The 13,111-nt window shown below is 35.0% G+C and overlaps 1 protein-coding gene across 1 annotated transcript in view; it reads left to right on the forward strand.

The window, feature by feature from the left end:
- Positions 1-1,057: 1,057 nt before the first annotated feature.
- The window catches only part of ppox (protoporphyrinogen oxidase), a 42,716-nt gene continuing 30,662 nt past the window's right edge, over positions 1,058-13,111 (forward strand). The window contains exons 1-2 of the mRNA XM_067602567.1: positions 1,058-1,375; positions 12,343-12,429. Coding sequence (XP_067458668.1) covers positions 12,346-12,429 — 84 coding nt within the window. The 5' untranslated portion in view covers positions 1,058-1,375; positions 12,343-12,345. The remainder of the gene's footprint in view (positions 1,376-12,342; positions 12,430-13,111) is intronic.

A 13,111-nucleotide genomic window follows, 5' to 3' on the forward strand; every position in this document is an offset into this window, starting at 1 on the left:
GAGAGAATCCGACCCCACTTACATTGGGCTACGTAATTATGCGATGGCGGATGTTATTGACGTAGGTCTAACGTAGTGAAACTACAATGTTCTGAAGATGGACTACAAAAAACGCATCTTATATACTTCGCCCGTGCGTTCTTGCCATGCTGTTTTATGCAGGCTATAGAAACGTACACAACACGGTGAAAAATAACTTACAATGGTCAGAATTGAATTTTAAAAAAAAGAATATAGCCTGTCAGTCACAAAACTGAAAAGAAATTGTCACATTGAGAATGTTTGCTTACGCTCACCCTCCTGAATCCAAATTATTGTATTAAATTAAATGTTAAATATATGCAAGATAGACATCACATGTTATGCCTACAAATCTACTACGGTACATATCATCATTCTTAAGTTTCAAACATGTTGAATTAAAAACATCATCTGACTAAAAACGGCTCATATCTCTTTTTCTTGAAAGATAGACTTCTGTGTTATGGTTAATATGTCGATTACGATCTGTTATTAGCCTATAATGCATATAATAGCTTAAGAACCACCACACACAACCCACACACCTTGAAATGTTGACTTGATTGTGCTTTAAAGTTGTTAAGGTTGATACAGGCTTTGGGTTCTTGTTCCCTCCATCCAAAGCTCTGTTCAACTTGTTTGAAAACAGGATAAACAAATATACAAAGCATTATTTTGTTGCCGATTTTCGTGTAAAGAAACGGCATGTCTGGAGTTTTAAATAATAAAGTTACGCTGCTGTGCCTGGTGCGTAAATGCGCATAGCGTCTCTCTTAATGGGAGTGATCCCTGCAAGCGTTTAATAAACTCAAGTAGATATCTTTCAACGTTACAGTCGTTTTAGTGCCAAAGAAAGAAAAAGTTAAATGCAGCGTAATGTCACTGATTATTCTAATCCCCAGATGCGTCGACAGGACCGGTTAGGATCTAATATTAATTAGGCTAATGTTAATTGACAGTGTTTCAAGCATAGTCAAACGGGACGTCCTCGCTCACTCCGGCGTCATTTTGAGGAGACGGCAAGTTGTGATGACGCACTTCACCCTGAACGTCAAATATGAATAAGTCAGCAATAGAAATTACAGTACTCTAACAGTTTAAACTCTAATGTTTGCATTTAAAATTAATGTACAATTGATGAACACTTTACACTGTTACTTAATAATTTCTACATATTGATAGCTGGAAGGAAAACGCCCAGAGAATTCGACCAGCTCTTTTCATGGCTGCCACTTAGATACTTCCGGGTCATTTCACTCATAGTAAGATCTTATAATACATCCGTGGTCGGAACTGTCAGAATAACAGCGCGGAACACGGACCTCCACTCGCCGGTTTCCGGTCACACAGAAAGGTAACATCTGACAGTTTAAAGCTCGTTCCATTCTTTTTCAGATAAATATAATGGAGTCTGTGTCTGTATCGATGTGTGTATGGAACTATATTTGTTTCCAGATGTCTGAAATCTACCGCTCTGCTTTCAGTCTCAGTTATACTTTATAAAGCCTAACAGTGTTTTGCTCTCGCTGTCATAAAGTCAAGCCTAACTAGCCTTAGTTTTACTCTAATCTTCAAAGACTCTTCTAACCAAATGGAAGAAAAATATTCCGTCTGCTGCAGGATAGAATAGATTTTTAACCTTCTTCCCAAGTTGCGACTCATTTAGAAAACGAAGATTCAGGAAACGCCAGTAAGTGTTGTTAGAGAACCTTATCTTATAGAGAAATGGATGCTTTGCTCCGTGTCCCCGAGAGGCACAAACTGGGGCTAAATTAGTCTGTAAAGCTTCATCAATGGCTGCACACCAACCGCCACTCCCGAGCCCCAGTAAGTGAAGGAGCAGCTCCTGCAAACGTGGGTTTAAGAATTGACTGGCTAACTTTCTTTCTTTCTTTTTTTTTTTTAATTTGACCATATTTTCTAATGAATGATTTGAATCTACCGATTATCACTTTAGAGTTCTTTATAAGAATCCAAAATTTCCAGAAGGATCTCTGTTAAGCATATGAATTATATCATGAACAACAGGAAAATAGCAAAATTATTTGTTGTGGACAGGGTTTATAGACGTGTACTTTGTCAGGATCTGTAGTGATCTGTCTTCAGGGGTCAGTATTTCAAACACTGCCTTTTACAGCACCATGATAAGAATATTTAGATTTAGAAATAGGGGCAGTCAAGTGTCTTATTCATGGGTGTATGTTTGTGGGGTGGGGCAGAGTGAAAGTAGTTAAGTCAAGGGTCTGCCCATTAAAAGTGAGGACAGAGACTCTGCATCAGCTTTAGATACTATTTTTTCTGCAGTTTTAAATAAAAAAGAATGTCATAGAACTCCCCTCAGTTTAAAGCTTACCCTTTGTCTGCTGTAAAGTTGGACAGTTGGACAGACAGCTGGGTGACAGAATGAGACATCTGATAAACTAACTGTTTTCCATATCATTATCAACAGGCCTCATTTACCAGACGCACCCTGTCACAGTATGCCAGCTACATACAAGACACTCTTGTTTCTGCATATTTGTCATTGTGTTGCTGCGGTCTTTAACTTAATCTAATGACATTCAGCTCAGACTTGTGCCATGATGAAAGTGATAAGTAAATGTTATTAATCCAACATGTTAAGACTGCCATCATGACTTTTACATAAAAGTGACATGGGTGCTTGTAGTAGCAAGGGTATTTATTTGTGTTTACGCACCTGTCACATGCCATCAGGATCAGTATTTGCCTGCTTTTAGTGCAATCACATGTCACTAACCCTGCGTTCCCATAAGGGGGCGTTAAAATCCTGTGAATATTACAATCCGCTGTGAGGTGTTTTGGCTTCTGACTGGATTTCCTGGGTTGTAGTTCATAATTTCACCGGTACTTCAAATAACACATAATATGCTTCTTGTAATGTGTGATTTTTAGGTAACCAATCAGGAGCTATTAGCTATCGGGCCAAAACAAATGTGATCAGAGTGAGAAAACTATTAACATAGCAATATATGTAGGAATTCTGAGGAAGTATGGTCATGTGGCCAGGTACGATGCCTTGTCACGACGCCTGGTGATCCCGGTGGTGTTCCCAACCACTGGTATTACATCGCCTGCTTTTAGCGCTGCAACTCGCCACGCATTCCTTACAGCGTCCGACGTAAATTTACACATAAAATAAGCACGTGACGTGAAGCAGGTTTTTAATTGAAGTCTGGTTATATGCTCATGCGCCTGGGTGTGATCTACAAGTGTTTTATTTACTACGTTATTACAATGGCTGTGGCCAGCTTAGTAGTATAGTCAATGAGTTAAGGAACTGAAAAGGGATAACTTTTCATTTGTTTATTGATTTTAGTTAAGTAGTCCAACGTGTCCCCATTTTTTGAGTTGAGTTTGACTTGTATTTTTTTTAGTGTTTCTTTAATTTGCAGGGCTATTTTAATATATGTAGTGTTTTTCTTTTTTGTATTTAAAACAATTGAATATGTAAACAAATTACATTTGCTCCACTGTGAGCTGGACAATTAAGGGTTGTAGATTCATTCCTTGCATGGGTTATAGCTTTTCATTGTTTTCTTGACTTGAGTTTTGTAGTCCAATCAATCCCCTTTTTGAGTCACAATATAAAGTTATGCAAACACTGGTCAAACCATCTATGTAAACCTAGGGCTGTTTCAGCACTACTTAACAAGGACTCTTAATGTTAATGAATGTTAATGTTGCCTTTTTTTTAAGGAATGAATAAATTCATTTATTAATTAAACAAAGAAATGTGTTTGTGTATGTATGTATGTATGTATATATATATATATATATATATATATATACACACACACACACACAATGTATCTTAGGTTTAAGTTAAACTTGCTGCACAAATGGAAAGATTTAATGGTACAACGTGTAGAATTTAGTTGCATTTAGCAGAACAGACTTGGCAGAAATTGAATATGATATTCATAAGTATGTTTTTATTAGTGTATAATCACCTGAAAATAAGAATAGTTGTGTTTTCATTACCTTGGAATGAGCCCTTCCTATTTATATAGGGAGCGGGTCCTCCTCCACGGAGCCCGCCATATTAGATCGCCATGTTTCTACAGTAGCCCAGAACGGACAAACCAAACACTGGTTCTAAAGAGGACCTTTCGCATTTTTCGCGAGTTTCTCAGCTTCTCCTACATGCTTGGAAGGGAAAGGAGGGTATTCGGGGGGGGTATTCAGTTTGTTACAATCTACAACCTTACCGCTAGATACCACTAAATCCTACACACTGTTCCTTTAAGGTTCAGTACAAGGACATATTAACATATATAAACATTTTTAATTTTAAATTACTAGATTAATCTACTGGTTAAAATCATTTGAACATGTATGAACTTACTTAAGGAATACAATCACACAATCCTAAGTATCAAGTAGGTAAATTCAAGGCCACATTAAAAAATCTACTAAAGACCAATCAATGTGTGGACCAATGTGTGACCACTGGGTCCAGTTTACATTATTAATTTCTAATTGACATTGTGGGTGTATGTGATGTGCTGTTGTGTGTAGCTTTGTTTTTTTTTTTTTTTTTGCTTTGTACTGTTTGTTGTTGTTGTTGTGTGCTGTTGTATGTTTTGATTGTGGGGGACTACGAATGCAAATTAGCTTTGAGCTAACTCTGGTGCAGTGCAACTTTAATGTTTAAAACTGCAAACTGTCCCAATCAATAAATCAAATCAATTAATAAATTCATAGCAACTATGTATGGACTAATGCAGCAGTCCAGTACCTGCATTAGGAACATGAAGTCAGTTTGTCAGTAATGTATGCTGGTGATCCACCTGTGAACTATTTACCCACCTGAGGCAATGCACCAAAAAGAAAAGAACATGCATGTAATGTCAGACCAATTCAACTGCAATTTCAAGCAGCAGCAGCACCCATAACTGACCCATTTGTTAAGTGCATTTCTTTGACATTTCTCTGGACATTTTGGTGCCCAGGGTGATACGTTCCACTGTCATCCCTGAGGAGACTTTATTATATTTTATGACAATAATGACAATTAGTAATTTTATAATACTTAATTATTTTAAATAAATACACTTAGTTCAGCTGCACTCAACTTCTGTTTTGTGTCATGTCATCAAGATCATCTGTCTATAGTTAACTTTACATGAGCACTTGCCCCTGTTATGTATTATCCTGGTTTTAATAGTGCTGAGGATATGATATAGAACATAACCTTGTTATTTACTGTATATCACTGTGGGATTCTAACATTATCATGTTACTGGTGATCCCTGTCTTTTCTCTTCCTGTAAAATGGTGTCAAATGTTTGATGACTCATCCTGCACTCAGGGGCATTTACAAAAGTTCATCCAATCAATTGTGACCACACGGGTCATATAAGACCGCACTTCACTGTTGTGGGTCAAAGTAGCTAACAGAACAATATGGAGAGAGAGATAGGAAGAGATATGTGTTTGGATACCAGTGGACAAAAACTTTGTTTAGATTTCTGAAACAATGTGGCTGAGGTCTAATTCATTCTTCTCTTCCTCGTCCTCCTCCTGATCTAACAGGTGAGGGACGTGTGTGTAGAGCAGTCTTCTGTAGCTCAGTTTCTCTCTGTAGCTCTGTATTCTGCTGAACTCTGTAAGCCCTGCATTTTTTTAGTGGTCCAATCAAATGCAAAGGATTTGATTTAAATCCCTCTTTAACTGTACACCACTCGAATATTCTATTTCACTGGGAAATTCGTCACAGTACAGAAGCTAAAGATGCCGTTTCACTGGGACTTTTGTGGACTAAAGTGGATCAAGAATGAGGCATCCACAAAAGCAAGTGACTAGCTAAGCAGACATGAGCAGATGAACTCCTTAATTTATCCATTAATTTGACTTAAACACAGCACTAGGGATGTCATTTTCAGTTAATTTGCTTTTGACTGACCAACATCCATTAACTGGTAACTAACCAGTTAACCAGAGGACAGCAGGAGCCCATCCTCCTCTGCCCCCCACCACCACTTCACACAGACTGCCCTTTCTCCACCTGCCCTGCGGGTGTCACTGTTGAAGCATTTTAATCAGAAATTCAATAATGGATTTTTTCCAAAGAGGACAGAAAACATGTGACAGGGTGAGCCATTTTCAACCCATGAAAAGCAGATTTTTAAAAGAAAATTTGGTGTTAATTTCAATATTAACACTGGCATTGATGTGTTTCATCATAGTACAGCCATATAATTTAGTTTACAGCTCAAAAAACATTTTTTAGCATGCAGTATCTCTTTAATAAAAACATCCAATTTACAGTATCTAAAACAGTTGTTGACCCATCAGGTAGATTTGTTTTAATTCAAGGACAATTTTATTCAAAAAATTGGACCTTGCTAAAAATGTATGCTCCCAATTTTGATGATAATTTATTCATCCAAAATATTTTACTTCAAATTACATACCAATAATGTGGACTTTGGTAGGAGGGGACTTCAATTTCTGTTTAGATACTATTATGGACAGATCTTCAACCAAACCATCCCCTCTTATGAAAGCTGCCAAATTTACTATTTCCTTTATGAAGGATTATAACTTACTTGAGTCATAAACTTGGTTATAGCTTAAGTTATTATAGCTTGTAGCTGGTTAGCATGCTAACTTCAATGATATCTCTTCAACACAGAACATATAGGTCTTTGACATAACATCAAAACTGTTATTTCTTCACATTCTGTTGATAATTTTAGTTAATTTTGGAATGTTTCAAACTAAAATTCTCGCCAATTCCTACACACTGAACCTTTAAAAATGACCTAATAAAACAAAAACAGAAGCCTGTTAAAAGGCAAAACGCTGACAAATGGTATGATCAAGAATGCAAGTCCATCAGAAAAGAAAAATAGCAAATGGAAAAACATCGCCAACCAAACAACCCAGTCTTATGATTAGGTATAGTGAAATTTTAAGCAAATATAAATGTACAATTACGAACAAAAAACAAAATTATACCCATGTGAAACTTGAAGATATTGAGAACACCATAAATCAAAATCAATTCTGGGATATGTGGAACAACTTCAACACAAAGCAACCACAAGCATTACCCATCCAAAATAGTGACATCTAGACAGCTCATTTGGAAAATCTGTACAAAGACATACCAATAAATCTAATTCATTCAGATCAATCTATTATAAAAGAACTCTAAAGAATTCCAAACATTAGAATAAACAATTAAATACAACTAAAACTCCCTTGATTTCCCAATTACTTGGGAAGAATTCACCACAGAGACAAAATCTCTCCAGCCAAGGAAAGCTTGTGGTCCAGACAGCATTAAAATGAAATCCTCTAATGCAGCACCCTAGAGTTGTGGGGGAGAGTACTGAAGTTGTTCAATATCGTATTAAAGTCAGGATGTTTTCCTGACATCTGGTGCAAAGGGCTCATTTTCCCCCTTTCATAAGAGTGGGGACAAGTCAGACCCTAGTAACTACCATGGCATCTGTGTTAGCAGTCAGTTGTCCAGGTAAATTATTCTGTAGTATTCTGAGTAAAAGAATACAGATTTCCTTGACAAACACTCCATCTTGAGTAAGAATCAAATTGGCCTCCTCCCAAAACACAGCACCACCGACCATGTATATACTCTTTAATCAACAAACGTGCACCAAACAAAAAATGGTAAGATATTGAGTTGTTTTATTGAATTCAAGAAAGCTTTCGACTCTTATTTGGCATGAAAGGCTCTATTACACACTTCTACATCATGGTACAAGGGACAAAATGCATGATCTGGTTAAATCAGTGTATTTTAAAATAGGCGTGCTGTCAAAATTGGAGGGAAAAAAAACTGAATTCTTCACCCAGAGAAGAGGTGTTCATCAGGGTTGCAATTTAAGTACAACTTTATGTAATGTGTATATAAATAAACTTACTGTTTAGTTGGATCAATGTGCTTTTCCTGGCCTCCCCCTCTTAGATAGAGAGGTGAAGTCTATTGATGTCTGTTTTATGTTGATGACCTTGTTCTACTGACTCCTACTGAACAAGGACTACAGCAACAGCTGGACAGAATAGAAAATGTCGAAATAAGCAGATGAGGGTGCTGAATTTATGAACCAAATTATTGATTTAGTGGTAACTCAAGGAAAAGGAACAATTATTATTGGACGTGATCTGAATCTTGTCTTAAATCCTAACTTGGACTCAACAACAGCATTTAAACATAAGTCTGAGAAAATGCAAACATTTTAAGGAAAGCATGGGAATGATAGACGTGTGGAGAACACTTCATCCAAGAATAAATGATTATACACACTATTCCAATAGACACTCTACATATAGTAGATTGGACTACTTTATGTTTAATAAAGATATAACAACTATTAAGAAATGCACTATTGGAACAATGACTATATCAGATCATGCCATGGTCATTCTAACAGTAAAGTTGAACTCAAAGAGAGGAAAATACTTATAAAGGATGAATAATTCCCTCTTACAAGATGATGGTTTAAAAGAGATGGTTAAAAAAACACTAAATGAATATCTTTAATTATATGATACAGAAGAAATTAACAATATAATGATGTGAGAGGGGGTGAAAGCCATCTTAAGGGGAGAAATAATAAGATATTCATCAGTAAAGAAAAGACAATGGGAACAAATCAAGACTGAACTAGAATTATAGTATTATAGTACTGGAAGACAAACATAAAAAATCACATGACTTGAAATTAAACAACTAAAGAAGAAACGTGCTGAATTAGATAGAATATTAACAGAAGAAGTGGAGAAATCACTAATACTTACAAAACAAAAACATCATGATGGAGGACCAAAATCCATGAAAATTTTAGCCTACAGGCTTAAGTAACAAAAAAGTAAATCTTATGTGACTAAGTTAAAGGATGATGCATCAAAAATTCTAACAGATAAAAGTGACATTGCAGAAGCTTTTGCAAAATACTACGAGGAACTATATAAGGATGAAACCAACAACACAGATATGAGAAGAATGGAAATATACCTTAAGAACCTTAAGTTAAAACAAATCTCATTATCACAAAATGTGAATCTTATTATAACAGTAACAGAAGATGAAATATTTCATCTATAATATAGATGAAATATTTATTATGATAAATTAAAAAAAGAGAAGGCCCCAGGAGATGATGGGTACACTAATGAATTTTATAAGGAGTTCAGAGAATTATTGACACCTCTATTACTAAAAGCCTATAATTTTGCCCTAGAATCAGGTAAATTGGCATCAACATGGAATTCATCTGTAATTACAGTTATTCATAAAGATGGAAAGGATACAACGGATAGATCCTCTTATAGACCAATATCATTACTGAATACAGACCAAAAAATATTAACATCCACCAAGCAAATAGGCTTAAAGATATTTTACCAGATAAAATAGATGGAGATCAGTCTAGATTTATTTCTAATAGATTTTTATCTGATAATATAAGACGCACTCTAAATATAATTGATTATTCACAAAAAAATAAGAAAGATCTACTTTTGGTGACACTTCATGCAGAAAAAGCTTTTGATAGTCTTGTGGCCATACTTTTTCATAACCGTAAAAGCATTTGGTTTTCACCCTAAATTTGTTTCATGGTTTAAAATTAATGTATAAAAATCCAGTCCCTCAGGTGAGAGCGATCAGACAGCAAGACAAAATAAAGGGGAATGTCATAAATTAGCATTGTATGCAGATGATGTCATCTTATATCTTACCTCTCCCAAACACTCACTTCCAGAACTGATGAAAATAATATATATATATAGTGATCATTTAGGATACAAAATTAATGAAAGTAAATATGAGTCTATATGTATAGGTAAAAAACTGACTAATGATCCATAATAATTTAAGCAAAATCTATGAGGTCAATTATCAGAATCTAGAGAAAAAAATTAAACAAGATCTGAACAGGTTGAAAACAATACCTGACTCTATTTCAAATAGAGGAGATACAATTAAAATGATGGTCCTCCCCCAGTTCCTCTTCCTCTTTCAGGCTCTACCAGTTTCAATTCCTTCACAAATTTTTAAAATATGGAATGGAATGATAACTGATTTTATCTGGAATAACAAAAGGATCAAACTTAAAACATTAATGAAATCTAAATAACAGGGTGGATTAGCACTCCCATATTTACAGTTATTTTCATGCCACACAAATAAAGATCAATGAAATGGACCAATGATAACACAAAATCTAAATGGTTTATGATAGAAAAAGAGCCAGCTCCCCTTTCAATAAAGACATTACCCTTTTATAGATAAGAAAGATATCACACAATTGAAAGTGCAAAACAGATGGACTAATAATACTATACAATTAGAAACAAATCTGCAAAAAAAAAAAATATTATTTTATCTTAGAGAAATGGCATGGGACCCTCAATTTAAAATTTTCCATATTAGATAGACAGATATCTATATAGGATACTTAAAATTGCAGCTATGAAACAGATAAGGACCTGGCTAAAACCTACTCCACCTTTATTTAACAGTTGGAAGGCAAATGTAAACAGTGTCTTAGAAATGGAATAACTTAGAAGAATAACTTATAGGATCAGAAATCAGGAACAGGAACATTTGAAACGGCTTAAATTGATTAAATATGTGGACCACAATTAAACAATGCTGATGGTTTCAGCCCTGAAGAGTTTTTTTTTCCTTTTCTCTTTTCTTTGTGTATGTATGTATATATTGACTTATTTATTCTTTTATTTTATCCTGCTGGGGATAAAAAAAATTTCATTAGTGTACCCATTAGTGTACCCATCATCTCCTGGGGCCTTCTCTTTTTTTAATTTATCATAATAAATATTTAATCTATATTATAGATGAAATATTTCATCTTCTGTTACTGTTATAATAAGATTCACATTTTGTGATAATGAGATTTGTTTTAACTTAAGGTTCTTAAGGTATATTTCCATTCTTCTCATATCTGTGTTGTTGGCTTCATCCTTATATAGTTCCTCGTAGTATTTTGCAAAAGCTTCTGCAATGTCACTTTTATCTGTTAGAATTTTTGATGCATCATCCTTTAACTTAGTCACATAAGATTTACTTTTTTGTTACTTAAGCCTGTAGGCTAAAATTTTCATGGATTTTGGTCCTCCATCATGATGTTTTTGTTTTGTAAGTATTAGTGATTTCTCCACTTCTTCTGTTAATATTCTATCTAATTCAGCACGTTTCTTCTTTAGTTGTTTAATTTCAAGTCATGTGATTTTTTATGTTTGTCTTCCAGTACTATAATACTATAATTCTAGTTCAGTCTTGATTTGTTCCCATTGTCTTTTCTTTACTGATGAATATCTTATTATTTCTCCCCTTAAGATGGCTTTCACCCCCTCTCACATCATTATATTGTTAATTTCTTCTGTATCATATAATTAAAGATATTCATTTAGTGTTTTTTTAACCATCTCTTTTAAACCATCATCTTGTAAGAGGGAATTATTCATCCTTTATAAGTATTTTCCTCTCTTTGAGTTCAACTTTACTGTTAGAATGACCATGGCATGATCTGATATAGTCATTGTTCCAATAGTGCATTTCTTAATAGTTGTTATATCTTTATTAAACATAAAGAAGTAGTCCAATCTACTATATGTAGAGTGTCTATTGGAATAGTGTGTATAATCATTTATTCTTGGATGAAGTGTTCTCCACACGTCTATCATTCCCATGCTTTCCTTAAAATGTTTGCATTTTCTCAGACTTATGTTTAAATGCTGTTGTTGAGTCCAAGTTAGGATTTAAGACAAGATTCAGATCACGTCCAATAATAATTGTTCCTTTTCCTTGAGTTACCACTAAATCAATAATTTGTTTCATAAATTCAGCACCCTCATCTGCCGGGTAATAAATATTTGTAAGAGTTATTTCGACATTTTCTATTCATTTAATTTAATTTATCATAATAAATATTTCATCTATATTGTAGATGAAATATTTCATCTTCTGTTACTGTTTTAATAAGATTCACATTTCGCGATAATGAGACTTGTTTTAACTTATGGTTCTGAAGATATATTTCCATTCTTCTCATATCTGTGTTGTTGGCTTCATCCTTATATATTTTATCCCCCCCCCCCCCCCCCCCCCCCCCCCGCCCCCCCCCCCCTGGTTTTTCCTTTCATTTGTCACCCAAGGCTCATGATACATGACTCAGACATGAGACTGACGTGTTGAAGTATTGGTGCATGTCTGATAAGGGCTTTCGAATCAACTGTCCTCTCCTGTCTCCTGGTTCTGTGTTAAAGCTGTATTTGTTATTTGTTGTGATTTGTGTTTGAATTCAGCCAATGAGAACAGTAGCAGTCCTTGGAGGGGGGATCGGGGGTTTGGCAGCTTCTTACTACCTCTGCAAGAGCCCCCAGGTTACCAAGGTAAAAGAAACAAACACACACACACACACAAACACACAGAGTGTTGGCAGAAAATTCTCATGAGATCTTTTCAAGCTATTAATTAAAGCACTGGAGTTATCAAGGTAAAAGAAGTGTGTATGACATCACATGATGTAAAGAAGAGTGTATGACATCAGATGATGTTCAGTTGTGACTGCTGTGATCATGTCGTTGCCTGTTGAACATTATTGACTGTGCAGGGTTTCCTGCAGTGTTATACAGAAGATGCAGGCCACTTCACCTGAAATAAAGACCACTCCCATTATCATCATGAAAAAATGATAGCACTTTTAAGAAATAAAAATAATAATAATTAAAGAAAAAGGGAAGATATGTTGTTTAATACAGAAAATGCAATATATTTTGTGTGGCTATGTAAAGCCGTTATCTAGCTTATCTCATCCACTACACAGGTTCCGGATACTTTTCATTGAAAAGTTGAGGGAAGCGGTTTTGTCTTGATTCAAAACCAATTCTCAATTGAATGAATTGAAAAAGGGGCACTATTTTTAGTCCTTACTCCTGTCCTTAGTACACTGGAATGTAATGCAAAAGATAAATGGTCTTGATGAAGGTCACTGTCAGCAGAGAAAAGTGTGTGAAAGTACACAGCTTTTTTATTTGAAAAGATTAACTGCATTAATTAATTAATTTGGAAGCA

The sequence above is a fragment of the Thunnus thynnus genome, chromosome 10 (genome assembly GCF_963924715.1).
Source record: "Thunnus thynnus chromosome 10, fThuThy2.1, whole genome shotgun sequence".
NCBI lineage: Eukaryota > Metazoa > Chordata > Actinopteri > Scombriformes > Scombridae > Thunnus > Thunnus thynnus.